This window comes from Lagenorhynchus albirostris, chromosome 1, assembly GCF_949774975.1.
Source record: "Lagenorhynchus albirostris chromosome 1, mLagAlb1.1, whole genome shotgun sequence".
Lineage (NCBI taxonomy): Eukaryota > Metazoa > Chordata > Mammalia > Artiodactyla > Delphinidae > Lagenorhynchus > Lagenorhynchus albirostris.
Genome location: NC_083095.1, coordinates 115,349,781 through 115,370,958, shown reverse-complemented (window position 1 = coordinate 115,370,958; position 21,178 = coordinate 115,349,781). Strand labels below are relative to the sequence as shown.

The window sequence follows — 21,178 nt, the reverse complement described above, 5'->3', positions numbered from 1 at the left end:
ATTGTCTTTTTCCTCATTCGTTGTCTGTCATTGTGCTATTTTTCTTATTTTTCAGATGGAGAAGCAGCCCAGAGATTTCAAAAAATGTTCAGGGTACACCTGGACAGTGTCCCCCTTCGATGGACACAACTGATGCCTGTTCTCTCTTTCCAAGGAATGTGACTAATTTGACTGTGGGACCTGCTCTAGGTTGTGGTCTCAGGAAATCAGATCTTGGGGAGACTCCCTTCTCTCATGGCTGGCCTTCCATGAGGCTGATGTTGATATAGCCAGAGATGGTATCAAGGCCCACCAAATAGAGCACAGCTTCCCACTGGGGGCTTTGGCTCTTGATCTTAAGCTTGTGGGTCACTTCTGGCCAAGAAAATCAAATTTGTGCTTCAGTGTCCCAGTTGAAGTTTAGTCATTTTGGCTGCTTCCCTTTAATCTTCCTCTAGCATGAATGCATCCAAGGAATACAAAAGCTCCGGTTATTAGGAAATGGTTATTTTTCATATCCTTGGAACAACAGGTCCCTACAATTATGTTGCAAAATTTCACTTATTTTTACTGTTATTTAAAATGTATTACCCAGGAGTAACTTCATAGTTTTTTAACAGCATCAATTATCAGATTTTTTATTTTTAAAAAATTCAGTTTAATTTTGATAGCTTGGTTTTATGTTCTCCAAATGTATTGATGTCTATTTTTATATTCTTTTCTTTAAAACTGTTGTTTAGTGTTTGCTTTATTTTGTTAAGAACTCCAAGATATTCCCTAGAATTCTCTACAGATTTACTATAGCTGCTTATTTATAGCTTTTTAATTTGGCTGTTGTTCAGACCGTTAGACATGATTATATCCATTCTTATTTCGGGATTATTATTATTAATATTATCTTAATAATTGTGAGTTCTAAGGTGTAAAGAATTGACAAAACCTATTCTTGGAGACCTTAAAACAAGGTTTTTTAAAAATTTAGTTTTATTTTTTTATACAGTAAAACAAGTTTTAAAGTTGCATATTTGTACATCTAATACATAATACCTACTTAGCTATTAATAGTTCCTTTGGGTAGTGGTAACATTAAAAAAATATAAGGGCCAATAATGCACTTGTTTCTATCATATATAAAACATATTTCCACATATATATATTTTTTAAAGTTGACATTTGTTTATTTTAGTTACATTGACTATAGCTCTAATAAACAGTTTTGATGCTATTATTTTGTTTTAATAAAAATTCTGTTGTTTAAGTGCCTCAGGAATTATTTACCAATAAAGAATTTCATATGAAAGCTGTAGATTTAATCATATAAATAGGAGCATTGCCTTTATTGTTTCATGGAAGCCCTATTATTTGGCCTGCACACTGTGTATCTACTGTATACAGTGTAGAGCTGTATCTACTTAGTGCATCTTGCTTTTTTTCCTCTGGCACAATTGAAAGGTCACTGTTTATACTCTACCAACTTATTGAATTTTAATGACATGTAAAATACCTTTTGTGATCTTAGTTGCCATAAGGGTTAGGCAGGCTCTGGAAATATGACTCAGTCATGTTTTTTTACTCTGAAGTCAGAACTTGCTCAGTTTTACTTTGGAACAGATTTAAAGCCAGTATAGATGACTACTTATTATGTAATGTGCTTCTTGCAATTAATAATCAAAAAATTTGAACCCATTAGTTTTAAATTTCCAAACTAATTTCTACGGTAAATGAATAATTTTTCAAAAGCTCTGGAAGTGGCTTGTCTCTCAGTAGGTGAATTTGGTGTTATGCTAGTCTTTATTTCCTTATCTGTCTCTAGGAAGTTTTGTCATTCACCCTCTTTCTACCCAGTTTTTTTTTTTAATTTAAAAATTTTGTCCAGAAACAACTTCTTTACATTTTTAACATAAGTTCCTTTTTCATTTATAGATGTTTGCTCTACCTTGGCTATAGTTTAAAAATATGAGAAATTGTATTCTTGATATAACAATGTAGGAGTACTGCTTTGTGTTCTTCCATAGGACTCTGTTTTATAGTATTATCAAGTTCATTTTCTTAAAGTTTAAACTCCTAAAGTTCTATCACCTATAACTTCCTTTTTAAAAAAATAATTTAAATAAAACACCTAAGGCAGCTAGTACAAAACTTGTTGATTATAGGCAGTTGGTCATATTTTAATTTTGTGCTAATGAGTTTTAGCTTGAGCCTAATCCCTCCTTGCCATCAGGTTATTTTAAATAGTTTATTCACCTGATCAGAAATTGCCATTTCATGCATGTGTGCTTTTGGTTACCACTGAAAAAAAAATGAGATTGGTTCAGTTTAAGTCCATCGCTCTTTTGAGAAAAAATGACTGCTAAACTACAGAGACTTGGATTCTTGCCATTTTTATGATATTTTGGCATAACTCCTCACCTCTTCGGGCTTCATTTGTTTATTCAGCAAATATTTCTTGAACATCTGCTTTGTGCCTGGCACCCTTCTAAGTGCTAGAAAAATGGACTAAAATCTCTGCCCTTACAGAACGAACATTTTAGTGGTGAAGGACAGACAATATAAAGTAAATAAAGTATATAGTATGTTAGATAGTCGTCAATACTATGGAGAAAAATAACATAGGGAAGGGGGATAAGAAGTACTGGGTGGGAGTTTGGAGCCTGCCATTTAAAATTTGGTAGTCAGGGAAGGTCTCACAGAGAAATGACATTTGAGTAAAGACCTGAAAGAAGAACTGCATGGAGACTGGTCTGGCTGCAAATAAGTGATTAAGAGGAAGAATAGTAGGAGTTGGGGCTTGCAAGGTAATGTGGGCCATGTGTATAGGACGTTATGGACCATTGTAAGGAATTCGCCTTTTACTATGAGATAAGTAGCTATTAGAGCATTTTGAATAGAGGAGTGTTTTATACCTCAATAAAACCCACAATCAACGAAAACCTTTAGTGTGTCTGTATTACCATAGCTGCTGTCTTCGGAATAAGCTGTAGAAGACCAAGGACAAAATCAGGGAGATTAATTAGGAGGTTATTGTAATAATCCAGGTATGAGATGGTGGGGATTTAGGCTAGACTGCTAGCAGTTTAGATGATAAAGAGTTTTGATTTGGGACATGTTTTGAATTCGTTGATGGTTTATATGTGAAGTGTAGAAGAAAGAAAGTTTTGAGGATGATTCCAGTTATTAGTGTGAGCAACCGCAAAGATGGCATTGATATTGACTGAGATAGGGAAGACTAGAAGTAATAGATTTGAGAGGGAAGATGATGGCTGTGATTTGGGACATATTTTAGTTTGTGATATCTGTTAGATATGCAAGTTGAGATGTCATAAGCATTCACCTGTATGAATTTAGGGGGGTGTTCTGAGCTGTAAATATCATTTAATGTCATGGGAATAAATACAAGTAAAACTGGGGAAAACTGAGTAAGGTTGGTATATGTATCACTGTCAACATCCTGCTTATGCTTTTGTGCTATAATTTTTTACTGTTATTTTATATTATAAGATGTTATCATTGGGGAAACTGGACAAAGGGAATATGGAATCTCTCTGTGTTATTTCTTATAACTGCATGTGAATATACAATTATACCAAAATTTAAAATTCAGTGAAAAAAACTCATGGGACTATATGAGATCACCAAAGGATACAGTAGAGAGAGAGAAAGGACAGGGTCCACAGGCTGAGCTCTGGGGAATCTGACAATAAAAGGTCAGGGAGATGAGAAGGAATTGGCAAAGGAAACTGAGGAGTGGCCGATGGTATAGAAAGAAAACCAGGGGAGTGGCAGTGTTCTTGGAGCCTCAGTTACCCTATTTGTAAAATGTGAGTGCTGACTTGTTCTAGACTTCTGAGATTCTGTTATTCAATATTGGTTATACTTACATTGTCATAATTTGTTCTTATGACAAGATAAATTTAGAATGCCACGTATCCTATTCCCAGTAGCAGAAACAGGGACTCTTTGACCTTGAGAAAATTAAATGTTCACATTATTTCTCAGCACATTTAACTCTTTCATAGGCTTTTGTAAAAGTAGTTCTCTTATACTTCTATTAAAGAAGGTAAGTAGGTCATTTTTTCCCAGGTTCTTTACTGTACAACTAATGTCCGTAATTTATAAGTTGGGGGGAAAAGTTTCCGTGGTCAAATAAATTTAGGCAATGCAAGTTAAAGTTAAATGGATTCTTTGATATGGGCTTTTTCGTGCTGTATGTGACTTGTGAGTGTCTAAGAGAATATTTATTTGACCTTAGAATTTTTTTCTTTGAATACTTATTCACTTCTTAATCTGCATGGAATAGTGTGTAGAATACTGATCTGGAGTAATCCTTCAAATTTTATGAACTGGGAAATAAAAAGTAGTTGTGTAGTTTTGCCTAAGATGGATTCCTAGACATTTCATTTATGTTTCTGAATCATTTGTAAGATAGTGTTTGTAACTAGAGACTAGCAATGTACATTTTTATATTTTTAGAAATTATATCAGAAAAATGATGTCCTCATTATTATGTTTGTAAAATCTAATAGGTGCATAACAGGGGCAGACAAGTTACTAGTTTATTCTGCCTCTGATTATAGCAGCAAGAGATATTTTTGTTGGAGAGTATGGTTACTTTACATGATTTCACACTAAGAAGCTTAAGAATCTCTCATTATCTGTTTCTAGCTTCTCTAACTCCTTATGCTTAGCTTATCAATCTACCCACTTACCTATTTTTCTTGAGACTATTTTCAGCCTTTTATTATCTGTTAAGGAATTTCTTATATAGTAAAGTTTTACTTCCTACTTAAACAGCTTCAGGAGAACTTCTTTGATACTAAGATTAGGTGATTTGAAAGCCAGCTTCATTCTAAACCCTCTCAGACCCTTAAAGGTACAGTGTGGTGTAGTGGTTAAAGAACGTAGGCTCTGCAGTTGATTGCCTAGTTTGGAGTTCCTACCCTGCTGTTTACTAAAACATGTGTGACTTTGGGTAGGTTACAGACTTCTGCCTCATTCCTCATATGTAAAATGCATGTAAACAACAGTACCTGTTCATAAAGTGTAGAGGGAATTAAATGAGTTAGTATACGTATATAGTACTTAGAAAGTGATTGTCACATAGGAAGCACTGTGTAACTGTAAAGTTATCATTGTTACTCATTACTTTTCATAATTTTACTTCTGTGTGCATTTTATTCAGATAGAATTATCCTAATCTTCAGCCTGCTTTTCATTCTAACCATCTCATACCATTTTCACTAATCATTTATGTTAACATTCTTTTTCTAACCCAGTAAATCTTTCTTAAGAGCTAATTGTTTGAAGCACGTATTAGTCATAAAATTATATTTCTGGTGTCTGAAGCTCAATAAACTTGTAGTTTTAGGGAATAGTTATGAATCCTAGGTTCATTTTAGTAATTTCTGTCTTTAAAAATAGTATAAATCATTTTTTCCTCTAAATTATACTGCCTTATACTGACCACACTGTGGTTCATCTCATCTTTCAGCCCACATCTCTGATTTTGAGATCCTTCTACGGCCTCACTCTAGTCACTGGTATTTGCCCACCTGGAAGACCATACGTTCCTCTACAAACGTGGAGAAGCTACTGTGATCTCTTTTTCTATATCATTTACTGAAATGTAGGAATCTACTGTTTTTAATCCTCCACACTGAAAAGTATCTTTATCCTTACTTCTGTGAAGTGTAGCGTTGGGAAAGGAGTACAGCTTTAAAATAAGGCAGTCCAGGTTTAAATCCTGGTTGTATATCTAACCAGCTCTGTAGCCTTGTGAAAATTACTTCACCTTATCTTCCTCATTAGTGAAAGGTATGTAATAATTTTTTGCAGGGTGGCTATAAGAAATAGAGATAATCTGTGGATGTTAAATTATTAATTTAAATAATTCAAATTATTTAAATAATTAATTAAAATTATTTGGCACTGGCCTGACAAAAAATAATCATTCAATAAATGAATGTTGTTGGTGCCATTGTTGCTCTAGCTGCTGCTGGTGCTGCTAATATTGCTACTAATTACTGCTGTTCCTGCTGCTGCTCCAGCTGTTACTGCTGTTAGTACTGTTATTACTGCTGCTACTTACAGGAGACCCTGGGAACTACATATCAGTGGAATCTTCTCATCATTGAGAGTTTTAGTGGCAATCCACTAACTGTACTAACTGTACTGCAGTTATTTGTAATTTTGGCTCATAGTTCTTGGAGTATATTCCTCCAAACTGCTGGATGGAGGGCATTTTATTACAGTGTTCAATTGCACCTCATATAATTCTCAAATGTCAGAATTTGATTGTAGTTCTGACTTTTCCTATCTAAAAACTGTGAAACAACAAATACCCTTGTTGAAAACTGGTACATAATCCTCTCTGCTTAGGAGGAAAACTTTTTTTTAGCTTACAGAATTTCTTTTTTAAAGAAAACCTTTTATTAATTATTGCCAGGCATTCATTTCCAGTCGGCTACTTATCTAATACTACTAAACTTATGAAAAATGTGTAATTGTGCTAGTAAAGTGGCTGTTTTCTTTTGTAGACCTTTGAGATGATTTTTTTTAATCTGCTTTTCTCAGATATTAGATTGTAACTCATCATGGAATTGCTCTTTTCTATCATGTTTCTCCCTTTTTTTCCCCTTTTTCCATTTTCTTCTGTATATCTACCTGGATAGATTAATTATTAAATAGAATGGAAGTAAAGTTTTAAATTTTGTAAGGTTTGTTCTCTTGACAAAAAGTTGAGAATAGGTATTTCTCTCTAGCAGTCTTAAGAGCATAAGAATCCATAGTAAATCTATAATAACTCAAGCTTGGAAAACCTGTCTACTTATTGAAAGATGTCTATTTATTGACTGAATCAAATGTTCTAAAAGCCACAGTTTGAAGTGATTTTAAAAGTTGATTTAGTTCTCTCAATGACTTCCAATTTTGTTCTAAGCAAAGTATAATGTAAGGGCACTGACTGGAGTCAAAATATCAGAGTTCAAAACCCAGCTCTCTCACTTTATGTTCAAGTTACTTCAGTTTATTCATCTGTAAATAATCTTTACATGATTGTTTTGAAGATTTAAAAGAGATGTAAAACGTTATATAGATAAGAATGTCTTTTATATTTTATTAAATTCCCCTAATTTAAGGAGTACTAGGAAAAAAATGAAAATGTAAAACTGACTCTCCTTGAAGCTGTGAATTCCTCTGTTGTATTTCTGGCTACTGAACTTTATACTTAGCACCAGTGCTAACTACATGGCTCTTTCATAGTATAATATAGATAACCCTTCCACATATTCATTGACAACAAACATTGATTCCCTGCCTTCTGTATGCAAGACTCTTTGTCAAGTGCTGGAAATGGAAACATGAATGAGACATAGTTCATGCCACCAGGGTAATTACAGAATAGGCAGTCGGAAATGGAGACACTGAATCTACATCTTCACAGGGCCACACAGTAAACTGATTTCATAATTAGTTAAACCCCTAATACCATGTATATATTAGATTATGTGACTTTTGTGAAATGCTACACCAGAACAGAATCTGGACTTGGTCCAAAGAGAAATACCACTTTATTATACCACTCTAAACTAAACCAATAAGTCATTAATTAGCTTTCATAAATGCAAGCAGAAAGTAAGCTCTTTTGAGAGCAGAATGGCAACCTTTAAAAAATGTTTTATATTTGAAAATAATATTTCTGTTAAAAATGTTTACTTCTACTAACTCTATTTCCATTGAAGAATATGTAAAGAATCACTCCATTATTTTCCTGTGAAGTTCTGAACTTATTTGGAGGAATTATTGACTCTGGTCATAATCCAAGTTATTAGAGTCTTAAATGTTCAAAATTGTCAGAGTGTCTTCATTTCATATATTTGGTTTAGCAGTAAAAAAAACTGATCTCATCTATGAGATACACAGAATTTATTTTGGGTTTGTTTCTTTCTCTAACCTTTTGAAATGTAACTGGGATTGGAGGTAATGGGGGATCATGTCCTTAGACTCTCTTATCCTACCACGGACATTACTGTCTCATTACTGCCTCAAACCAAATCTTTAGTAACTGTAAAATAGTTTTTCCTTTTCATAGTGGATGCAATACATTTGCCCCTGGTATGTAATTGTAAGTTAGCAAGTAGGAACTGTGCATCAAAATACAGTGGTTTCTGGCATTTTGGACTTCTGCCTTTGATAGCTGGTAAGCAGGAAGTAATGGGAAACCCATTGAAAGGGAAAGATAAATGAAACTTTGGTATAGTCCTTCATTTAGGGCAAATGGTACCAACTTCTGCCAGTGTTTCTGAGGTTACTACCATTTTTTCAGTCTCCCGATTCTGAGGGTAGCTTGTGAATACATTATAAATTAAGTATTCAGGGCTTAATTCAATATTGCCAACAAAATAAAAAAACAAAATACCAAAATTATAGCCCGAGTCTGGCATTAGAATCTTCTGCCTCTACTTATGGTCTTATTTTTTGCTTTATGTTTTTACACATAAATATTTTGTTTGTCTTTACCTAGTTCTTTCCTCTGTCCATTTAGAATGATTTTTTACTCTTATCTTCCCTGATGACCAAATTATACCCACATCTTCAGAAGTGGGTAGATTATTTCATACTAGGGTAAATTGCCCAGCAATCAAAACTAATACCTAATGTATTTTGTTTGAGAATGGGGGAGGTATGGCAGAAAAATCTCAAAACATTAAAGATATTGAGGTAAAAAGCTTTAAGAGCCTGTGTGGCACACTTAAGTAAATTCTAGACAGTAAGATTAGATTCCTGATTCTAACCCATGGCAGTAATAAGAGCTAACAATTATTGAGTACATACACTAAATGTTTTACATTTATCCACTCATTTAATTCTCACAAACTAATGCGATATGCACTGTTCTTGTCCCAGTTTTAGGGATGAGACAACTGAGGTACAGATAAGTCATTTGCCCAAGGTCACATAGCTGTTAAGACCCTCAATTTAAATTATGGTAGTCTGTTTTCAGAGACTAAACTAAGAAGTACTATATTGCTTCCCTGGTTGTGCTTGTGGTTCCAAATGTACTTTCCTATTTTACTATATAAAGTATGAGTAGCTGGATGGGCCTGAGCTTCAATGTGAAGACCCTTTGTTTCCCCAGGAGAAAAGGCAACAACTGATACAGTGGTAGCATTGGGACCAGAATCTAGCCTCCCAATCTTAGAGTAGTATTTCTATGATATATGAGCAGTAGAACACTTCAGCAAAAATGACATAACTTGGTCTATTAGTAAGATTAATTTGGCAATGATAGCATGTTTTAGAGTGGAAAACATCAAGAGGCAGAGAGATCAGTTAAGTTTTTCCACTTTTCCTGGCATGAATTTAAGGGAGCCTGATTTATAACAGGGGATTTGGCTGTGAGGAAATGCAGTGGAAATCTGAAGTAGAACCAGTTCTGTTGCTTAATGGATTTATTACTTTAGCATTTTTAGGCTGTAGATTTTTCTCATTTACAAGATAGGGGCAATTGGATAATATACTCTCTTAGGACTCAAGTCTAAGTCAAATATACTATGATATTTTTGAATTGATTGATTGAAAAATAGTAAAATGTAGGGGTTATGTTCTGGTTGATGATTTGCAGGTTATTGGTTTAGAGGTGATTGTTGGAATTGTGCCAAAGGATGAGCTATATAAGACTAGGTCTGAGCGGTAAGTATTTTTATATGAATGGAGGACATGTAGGGGATCATGTTTGCTCTCCTCATTTACCTTTATCCAATTGGTACCTATATTCTGTTGGTTTTACTTTATCAACCTCCTAAAACCTTCCTCCTCTTTGATACTCCTACTGCTTTACCTGGGACAGTCATTAACTCTCTCTTTTTTTTTAATAACAAAAATTTATTATTAATATGTTAAATCAATATTTCATGATAGAAAAATTATGTGAATACAATGACATAGAAATTTCTGGGACTTAGAAGTAAGAAAAATAGTGATCAAAAGTTTTTCCCGCTATTTTTGAGCAGAAACTTCCTGTACTGCCTAGGGATCACAGCTGCATAAGCAAGCATTAGGACTGCAAGTAACTTTGAACTCTTTGTAGTTGAGATGCCATATGACTTCCCGATTTCTGCGGCCTTTTCATTGACACTTTATGCATCTAACCATTTTTTTTTTCTGAGTAGAAAACTAGGACCCATAATTCTGATAAAAGAAAAAAAAACACTTTGTTGTTCTTTTATCAGTCATTAACTGTCTCTTATCTAGACTCCTTGTCTGGAGCTTATCCTCTTCTGATACTGCCTTTTTTCTTTCTGACACACAAATCTTATCATACTTTCGTATTAACCTTAGAATAAAGTTCTTAGCACAAATGCTTTAGCGTGACAATCAAGATCTTTCCTAAAGTAGCCCTTGCTATCTCTTCAGTTGCATCTTCGAGTACTCTCCCTTGTTCCCTACCTGCTAGTCATGTGAGACCACTCAGTATCATATTATTGCTGTGTTTTATATTTCTTTGCTTTTCCTCCACCTTGTCTCTCCTTTCCCTGCTTTGCTAACTCCTGCTCTTGCTGCAAAACCTTGTTCACTGTAGTATCTTCACTGCCTCCTTGCACCTTTCCCCCTCATAGTGGCTCAGTCCTTTGTATAGCCACAATATACATGTCTCTTTTTTAGCACTTCACAATTCTGTAAACATTTGCTTCAATACATTTCCTTGACAGTAAACTCCTTCACAGGAGGGACTGTGTCTTTGGTCTGCAACTTTTAGCACAGTACCTAATGTACGTGCAAACTGGTAAATGTTTAGGTGAATCAATCCTTTCCACACATCTGTTAACACCTCTCAGAACAAATGGTCAGAAATGGTGCACGAGATGTTTTACTCTTATTTATTAGTATAATGATTACTATCCTAAATTTAATCTGGAGTGGGTAACTGGAAGGTCTTGAGAACTGGTTGACTTTACTACTGGCTTGTTGTAAACCTTTTTTCAGCTTTTTAGTTTGCTTATAAGTATTCGCAAAGATTACATTTTGAAAATCAGCATTGAAATTTTTGGCTTTTAAATATTAGAAGGAAAGAATGTGGTCTGATTGAAATGAATGTGAACATTTTCCCTCTACCCCACTTATTTGTAGTATGAATGAAACCTCAAAAGAATGCAATGATGTAATTTAACCAAAATGCTCATTTTACATGTAGCTTTGGATTGGTCATGTGATCTGCAGAAAAATGCAAGTAGGGACATTTATTTTATTTTGAACTTTAGAGGGAAAGCAGGTTTACATACAGAAGAAAATTTAATTATTTGCAGTCTTGATCTCTAATGGTTGTTGTTGAAATCCATAACCGTCAATCCTTCTGTTTAAATTGAAATCTTAAATAGTGTTTGTTTTAAATGCTATACAAAATTTTTCTATTAAAAAATATTGCAAGAATTCACAGGTGAAAAGTCTAATTATCTAATGGCAGGTCATTAGCTCAGAACTTTGAGCTTAGCAAATTTCACTGTGTTCTACCAAGTAATTGAGTATCTCAAATGATGACTATTTCAGCAGGCATCTTTAGTGAATAAGATTAAAGGTAAGAACATTTTTTTCTTTTCAAAAGTGTTAATGATATATTAGTAGTTGTATTAAAATTTGTTAATGTCAAAGTATGCTTTTGTAGTTGCAAAAACAGTGTACATTTTAATGATGAATTTATAACTCAATGAAATTTTATGTAGTGTGCTTTTCTAATTTTTTTTAGATTTATTTTTCTAAATATTTTCACTGGTTATTACAATTCTGTCCCTTAAACAGAATACCAGTATGGTTAAAGACACAACAAAATAGGGCACATAAGCCTCTTCTTGGTAGTTATTTCAATAATTTATTTTGTTCTCATCTACCAGTTTCTTAGTAAAATGAAGGGTAATAAAAACCTGTCACCAACCTCCCTTGCAGAGATATTAAGAAAATTCAGTTTCCCCAATTGAAATGCCAGCAATAATAGTAACACATGCTTAATAGCTTTCATTTTAATTGCTGCATAAAATCAATTTATTAGAATAGCTATATGTGAAAATGATTAGCATGGTAATGTTTCTTTTGTAAGAATTTAAGGTCGACCTTTGATAACATTTTCGACAGTAAGCGGAAAAGGAAAATTCTTTTATAAAATATTTTAAAACTAGTTTGTAACCAATGTGTTTTACAGTTTTTCAGACTGCGTTTAAAATTATTAAATGCTTAGAAATAAAAATCAATATCTACTTTTTGTTTCTTCCAACGAGAAACAAATTTTTCATGTTTTCTTACAACTTTATACATGTTCTTCTTAAAACAATTATTTTCCCATATAAATTATTAAAGCAGTGAAGTTGTACTGTACACTTGATATTATTTCATCTTTATGAATATTGTTCACAATTAAATACTTGAGAGATTTACAAAATCTTTAACCCAAAAAATGATAATTTGTGCATTTTGTCAATTTTTTGTGCAAGTTTTATTAATTTAGATTTATTTAGCAAAATTAGTTGAAAGTTATTGTAAACACTACCAATATAGTACTTCTACAAAAAAGGACATGTTCTATTTTAAATTGTTTACAATTTCATGTAATAACTAAAATGGACATAAGTAATTTTACAGTTATTATTAATATCTAGGAAGATAACATTTATAGACCTAATTTTTTAAATATGCCCTCAGAGAATGGATAAAGAGGGGTGTTTGCCAACTCAGTATTTCATTGAGTAACCATGAGATTAGCTTTTAGGATGGTTGACATTTCTATCCTACTAGATGTCTTCATTTTTGTCCATGAAATTTAAGTTAGTACAGTTGTTGCTTATGTTAAATATATTAATCCTTAAGTATAGATATTAAGCCTTCATTAAGTTATGAATCACTTAACTATTAAGGGCATTTCTGATCAGGTAGTCACTCTACTTATGCAGATTAAAATTGTTTAATGTATAATATCACCAAATAATATTTAGTCGTCAGCAGTTTAAAAGAAAGATCCTTTGGCACAGGTAGTTTTTATGTTAAATTGACATATTGGGTTGGCCAAAAAGTGCCTTCGGTTTTAAAGCAAAAATAAAAGACACATTTTTTATTTTCACCAAGAACTTTATTGAAAAACGTACTCACCCTTTTGTTCCACTATCTAAGGCCATTTTCCAGGCAACTTCCTAATTCCATCTTCCCAAAACTTTCTTTTTGAGCAAAGAACCGTTCCAGGTGCCTTTTACCGTCTTCCAGGGAATGGAAATTTTTTCAATTAAGAGAATTTTGTTAAAGACCTAAATAAATGGAAATCCGAAGGTGCAATGTCTGGTGAATACGGTGGATGAATCAGAACTTCCCAGCCAAGCTGTAACCGTTTTTGCCTGGTCATCAAAGAAATATGCAGTCTTGAGTTATCCTGATGGAAGATTATGCGTTTCCTGTTGACGAATTCTGGACGCTTTTCGTCGAGTGCTGCTTTCAGTTTGGTCTAATTGGGAGCAGTACTTGTTGGAATTAATCGTTTGTTTTTCCGGAAGGAGCTCATGACAGAGGACTCCCTTCCAATCCCACCATATCAACGTCACCTTCCTTGAATGAAGACCGGCCTTTAGTGTGGTTGGTGGTGGTTTATTTCGCTTGCCCCACGATCTCTTCTGTTCCACGTTATTGTACAGTATCCACTTTTCATTGCCTATCACAATTGGTTTTAAAAACGGAACGTTTTCCTTACATTTAAGTAGCAAACTGCACGCGGAAATACGGTCAAGGTTTTTTTCGCCTATGTAGAATGCAAACATCAAAGTGATGAACATGACCAAGCTGGTACAAATTATTTTCAGCGCTTGATTTGGTATTTTGAGTATGTCGGCTATTTCCCACGTGGTAAAACGTTGATTGTTCTCAATTAATGTCTTGATTTGATCGCCATCAACTTCAACTGGTCTACCCGACCGTGGAGCATCATCCAGCGAGAAATCTCCATCATGAAACTTGGCAAACCACTTTGACATGTTTAATCAGTCACAGCACCTTCTCCATACACTGCACAAATCTCTTTTTTGCGTTTCAGTTGTGTTTTTACCTTTCTTGAAATAATAAAGCATAATAAGCTGAAAATGTTGCTTTTTTTCTTCCATCTTCAATATTAAAATGGCTACACAAAAATTCACCAATTTTGATAAGTTCTTTTTTAAATGCACACTGATATGGTAGCTGTCACATACAATCTAACAAAATTGTTTTGAATGACGTTAAAGACAACTAAGTGCTAATAGAGCAATCTTAAGGAAAAAGACGAACCTTTTGGCCAACCCTATATTTTAAAAGATTTTATAGATGACATGTGCCTTTGTTAATGTCATAAGTTATAATTCATATTTTTTAGAAATCAGAGTTTAAAAATTTATAGTTAATATTTGAGCTATGCTTATGAAGGTTTTTAAGAGAATACATTCTTCAAAATTCTAAATTATTTCTGTAATTTTACCACCTCTAAAGTAAGTTAATTGTAATATATATTGAAATGACATTACCATTTGAACTTTACAATAGGTAAAATATTTATTTTCTCACACATTTTGAGTCCTATAGTAGTAAATACTGGTGCATATTATATATATTAAGCATATAACCTGCTTTCATTTTTTTAAAAGGTAATTCTTTTTTTGAAACAGTTATACTAATGTGTTATGTCTTTTTTAAAAATTGTACTTAACATAGAGAACATTTGTTAAGTGCTCTTGTTTTTAGAGAAGAGGAAATACATGTCTGTATTCATTTATTTAGAGCATATATTGAATCTACTGTTTATTCTCATGCATTTTATTTTTCCCTTAAAATATTTACAGAGATCATTTACTATTATAGTATAAATGTGCATTAATTTAAATTATTTTAAGCATGCAAAAAACAACTGTTTCATATTTTTTATTGTAAAATTAAAATTAAATACTCAATACTTATTTTGTTTTCAAGATTAAAAAATGAAGCTCCCACTAAGGAACAAGAACCTGTGTCTGAGGTAAATTATGTTATATTTGATATCTCTTAAAGATTTACACATTTGAAAGTATTGTGCATGTGATTTTTAAAACACTTCAACTCAATGTGTGTACATCACTAACAATTATTGGTATGTTATCAGAAAGAAAAAACTTGAGATTTTTTGTTTTCATTATATATAAAAATATTTAACCCTCAGTAAAATTGTAAAGTGTTTTATTTTGACAAAGGCATTATTATATTTCACTTGCCTGTTATTTAGTTCAACTAGTAATTAATGGAGATAAATTTATGACTTAAAAATTATGAAATTATTAAAATATCAAACATTTGACACATTGGAAAATTAATCTTTTTAGAAGACTCAAAAAGATTTAAATAATTTTTAAAATAGAAATATTTTGAATATATATTAAATACATTTTAGCTATCTTAAACAGGCAGTCTGAATATAACACTCAGGGTTATCATATAAATGTTACGTACTGGGCAGTCTAATGTATGAGTATAGAAATAATTTTGCTTATATACGTGTTTTCTTGGTGTCAGTTTTTGAAATATTGCTTAATGTTACTTGTCTCTTTCTGAGTATAATGAAGTGAGGCAGGTTCAGCATTTCTATTTTGTAGAGTGAATAAGTGAAACCTAGACAGTATCAGCCTTCTCCCAAGTGGCTTTCTTTTATCCCACGGAAAGTTTTCATTTGTTTGACATGTTTTTAACTACAAATAAATGTCTTTACTAGATATAGGATTTCTTGGTTATCTGTTTATTCTTGAGTGAGTTTTGGTGTTTGTGGTTTTTGAGGAATCGGTACATTTTATCTATAATGTTGAATTTATATGTAAACAGTTGTTTGTTGTATTCCCTTATCTTTTAATGCCTGTGGGGTCTGCAGTGATAATCCTCTCTTTTATTTCCAATATCAATAGTTTGTGTGTTCTTTTTGTTTCTAATGTTGTCATATATTTTACTTTTAAGTAGGTTATAAAGACAGAATACAGTGTTACCATTTTTACTTTAAATCGTCTTTTAGAGCAATTAAATACTTAAAAAATTTTGTATTCACCTTCATTTTTTTCCATTTCTAGTGTTCATTTCTTTATGTAGCTCTTGGTTTCTTTCTAATATCACATTCCTTTTGCCTAAACAACTTCCTTTGAAATATGTCATACTGCATATCTACTGGTGATTACTTCTTCCATGCTTTTTTCCTTCAAAAAAAATCTTTATTTTTCATTTTTGAAAGTAAGTTTTTGGCGAGTATAGAATTCTGGGTTAACTGTTTTCCTTCAGCATTTAAAGAAATCATTTTATTGTCTCTTGGCATGCATATTTTCTGATGTGATGTCTTACTGTAATTTTTATCTTTGTTTCTATATATGTATGTAATGTGTCAATTTTCTTTGGCTGCCCTCAAGATCTTGTCTTTATCTTTAGTTCTTATCAGTTTGAACATGATGTGTCTAAGTCTGGTTTGCTCAGTTGTTTATTTATATGTTTATGTATTTATTTTTGGCATTTGTCCTGATCAGTATTCTCTGACTTGTCCTGTATCTTCTACTTCTGGAGTTTCAATTTCACATATGTTATACCATTTGATATTAATCCCTGTTCTTAGATGCCCTGTTCTAGTCTCCCCATCCCCTCCTCCCCGCCTCCCACCACACTTTTTTTTCTTAGTGTTTCAGTTTGGGTAATTTTTATCTATTGACCTATTTACAGATTCATTTTTCAGCTGTGTAAGGTCTACTGTTGAACCCATCAAAAACATTTTTCATTTCTGTGATTGTGGTTTGTTTGGGGTTTTTTTCCTAGCATTTGCATTGATTCTTACAGTTTCTGATCTTTGATAAAATTCCTATCTGGTCATGCATGTTGTCCTCCTTTTTCTACCAAAGCATTTAACATATTAATTATAGTAATTTAAATTTTTCTGTCTGATAGTTCCAACAGCTGGGTTGTGTCTAAGTCTGGTTCTGCTAATTGCTTTATCTTCTGACAGTGTACTTTTGGTTTTTTTCCTTTGCTTTTTCTGTGTATGTTTGGTTGAAAGCAAGACATAATGTGTACGACTGAGATAAATAGTATTTATATCTGAAAATGAGCATGATTTTTCTCATGTTGGGCCATTAGTGTGGGATTTGGTCTACCTAGTAGTGAGTTGACTTGGGTTGTTGTTTTTTTTGTGTGTGTGTTACGGGGGCCTCTCACTGTTGTGGCCTCTCCTGTTGCGGAGCACATGCTCCAGACGCGCAGGCTCAGCGGCCATGGCTCACGGGCCCAGCCGCTCTGCGGCATGTGGAATCTTCCCGGACCGGGGCACGAATCCGTGTCCCCTGCATCGGCAGGCGGAGTCTCAACCACTGCGCCACCAGGGAAGGCCAGGGTTTTGTTATTTTTATCACTATGGTTACCCTCCATATACTGCCAAGTTCAATTCTTGTAGTATTTCCTTGCGCTTAGGGTGGAAGTTATATTACTGGAGGTTTTTTTCTCAGTATCATTGCTCCACACTCAGTTTTAGCCTTTCCTTGTGAGACTGAGCCACAGAGGTTGTCTCTCTCTCTCTACACTCTTACCTTTCTTCCAGCAGTACTGCTGTTGCTTGTTATTTGATGTTTGCTAGCCCAGTGGTGGGTGCTGGGGATTGCTGTGATGTTCTCTGTTGTTCTCAGGCTCTCAAGCTGTCTCTGTGTCTCTGGGTCTTGAGAATAGAAACGTTTTCTTCCATCACCCAGTTGGCCCTGGGGACAACAGGGTTTGCCTCTCTTCTTTCCAAATACATAAAAGCATGGACATGAAGAAAACTTACGAATTCATCATTTCATAATATCATCCACTGATTCTTTCCTGATGCATTCATACTTGAATAAATCATCAAACTCTTACTTTCCTTTGATTGCCCTGTTGCATCTGTGTCAAGTAAAACCAACCTTTTCTTATATAAACCAACTTTCTTAAGTTTATTTTTTGTTAAAAGAAAAAAAGCTTATGCTAAAAATTTAGTAGGCCATAAGCAGAGTTAAAGGAAGCCATATTGAATGGAAGACCACATAGAACAGTTTTGGTCTGGTACTTCTTTCAAATATATGTGGTGTGGATAGTCCCTCGAATAGACCCAGGTGTTTAAGTACACATGTGAGATGGTGGATAGCTTGAATTATTCTTCAAGATTTTGATCAGATGGCTTGTAGTGGAATCAATGTTGTACCCCAATAATATTTTCCTGTTGTCACTTTTTCATTTGTATAGTTTTACATTTCCTCTTTCAAAATTAATTCCTTTCATATGCTAGATTGTATTTGGAATTCATATTATATGGTGAGTTTCTAAAACAATCTCTGTTCTGCTACCATGTATATTCTATACACTGCAACATTTTACTGCTTTTATATCCTAACTATATATATATATATATATATATATATATATATATATACCATAACTCTTCTTCTCTAGTCTGATGGTTAGTGTAGTTTCATTATAACTAAGTAGAGAGGTAAGAGAGAGAAGGTGGGTACAGATGCCTTTCTCTTTTGTTGCTTCCTTCAAGGCTATTAGGAAACACTTGATAGCATGTTCCAGGAATCTTTATATTGGGAACAAAGATTAATAAAATTATTTGCCTATCCCCAAGGTGTTCAAAATCTAGTAGGAAAATTAGACATGAAAGAATTGTAATCCAGTAAGATAACTACCATATTCCAAGCATATCAGGTATGGTAGGTACACACAAGAGTCCTCTCAGGGTGACTTTATGGTGTTTTTTCTCTCTCTTTTTAAAAATATTCTTTTCTCAATTCAAACATACACATAATATACAAAATAGAGGTCCCCTGTGATTTCACTAATGAAATGGCAAATTAACCCTATAGCCTATTTCTGTAAGACTACTTGGGGCTATCCATAAAGAATTTCTAAGGTTTTTGTTTTTCTTTTTTGTTCTGTTTTTATTGCTTTTTGCTTTGTAACTTTTTCAGACACTTGAGAGTTTCAGACTTTGTAAAATTACTTTTTATTTTTATCGAATTAAAAGTTAAAAATTTGTGTGGCTAGTTTATCATAAAAATAGTAACTCATCTCTCTCACCCTTTTCCATCCAACTCTTCAGAGGTAGCTATTTTCAACTCTTTTAGCTATTTGATGAAATATTTATCTCCATATTTCTAAATAATGTAACCATATTTTTGTTTGTCTTTTTTTCAACTAGGACTTACTGATACAGTAATTAAGAATTTGCTTCTCTAGACCACCATCCCTACTTTCCTTTATCCCCCCAACCCCAGCATCCCAGCCGGGGCCAAAATTAGAATGAGGCAAGTGAGACCTCACCTCTGGCAAAAAATTCAAGGGAGCTACAAAAAATTCAATAATCAGATAAATATTTTGTTTTAATATGTTTAAGAATAAAAATTAATGAAGAGTAATACATAATGAACATAATTTCAAAATTGTAATTAAAGGCAGCATCCAGCCTTGCACTTTTATGACCCTGAGAGTCAATGCACATGGGGGACACAAGAACAACAAGGTCTCACTTCTGCTTTTTTGATGGTCCTTGTTCAGTCATGAGGGAAGGTGACAAGTTGTTTTCATTGTTTGTAGCTTTACATGGTACTGCTAAGTAAAAGGTAAACTTTTTTTTAATTAAAAATACGTGTTTATATGATTTTTTTAACAATATTATTAAGGGTACTAAGGTAAGTAATACAAATTTTATTTATTAATATATTTGACCTTTCATAAATAAATTTGATGAAATGTGAAAATTTTCTGAAAAAGTATTTTCTTACCAGGAAACTTTATACTTTCTTCACTTAAAACAGTGATAATTTACTGTTACTCACTTGTTTATATAAAAAATATTTTTCACTACTTTTTTTTCACCCCATTGGTCTGGAAACCTGGTATGTAGTTTTCTGTTGTTTGTAATTATTGATTTTTGTATTTTTCATATAAATGTTTATGGAGACCTGTTAAATATTATAATTTATATGAACTAATTCATATAAATTAATTATTAAATTTAACTGAATGTATTAATTAAAAATAAATATATTTAAAATTTATACTAAAATTCTTAAAAATAAATATGGCATTTAAAAACTCAAGTGGTCCATTGTTTAGAAAAAGAAGAAAAATGCATGCATCAAGAAATTGATCAAAATTATAGGGCACAGTAACAGGTTTGGTAGAAAAAAATATTCCAGCTACTTAAAATGAAATCTCTAACAGTGACACTATTAGAATAGAATTACTATGAAATACAGAGTTAAATAAAGAATTTTCTTTGAATTGTGCAAAAAAGATAAGATAATGGCATGTTAGAAATTTCAGAAGCTAGTGAATATAAGCATGTGCAAGAAAATAGAAGATGCTATTTGAATTAAATGTTTAATTCTTCATCATGGTCACCTGTTTCTAATAAAGTAAAATGATTTTAATAGAGCAGGGGACCATCCAAGAACAAGATGCAGATTGTAGAGTATGTGTTTCACATGGTGGGCAAAGATTTTCAAAAGATGGGTCTTTTAAAAAATTGTCTAGTGGTGAGTTAATTCATTGTGACCGGCTCATTTATTCCAAAGAATCTTTGTCTTTAGTTTGTGTTTCCTGTGCATTCTTTTTAGCAAAAATTACAACAGAATCAAATATTTGCAACTCAAAAAGTGGTTTCAAAGATTGGAAAAATTTAAACAGAATTTGTGATAATGAAAAAATCATATTTCATCATGATGATTTTTTTAAATGGAAGTGTTTTTTAATGTATATTTAGACTGATAGTTTAATAGATGATGTTTTACAGAATGTGATAAAATATGTGTGAGTGACTTTACATATTGTATGTTTCATGCAAAAATAATTTATTTCTCCAAGCACAAGAAATTATTGGAAGCTCAGATGCTGGAATGTTCTAAATTCAGTTGAACTAAGGACATTAAAATCATACAGCTAATGATTATAAATATATGTTTCATTTGTGTAGTAAAATTCAAAGCAAATATATAATGTTATTAGGAAATCATGTTAAATCTGAAATACTAAGAAGAATAAAAGAAGCAAAATAATTTTTCTTACTTTTTGATTATAAACCAGATATAGTACATCATGAATTAATGTTTATGATTACTAGGTATATTTACATTAAGAATGATGTCATTGCAAGAGAAGAAAGTTTTGACTTAATTGCAACAAAATGAAAAACTGG

At 32.8% G+C, this 21,178-nt stretch overlaps 1 protein-coding gene across 3 annotated transcripts in view; it reads left to right on the top strand.

Moving 5' to 3' along the window:
• Positions 1–21,178, top strand: part of ZNF280D (zinc finger protein 280D) — a 106,821-nt gene that overhangs the window by 68,772 nt on the left and 16,871 nt on the right. For 2 of the 3 annotated variants that reach the window (XM_060150587.1, XM_060150604.1), the window contains exon 18: positions 14,941–14,986. In XM_060150587.1, coding sequence (XP_060006570.1) covers positions 14,941–14,986 — 46 coding nt within the window. Of the gene's footprint in view, positions 1–55; positions 1,238–14,940; positions 14,987–21,178 lie in introns of those variants that run through there. The other variant, XM_060150595.1, reaches the window with a different exon arrangement.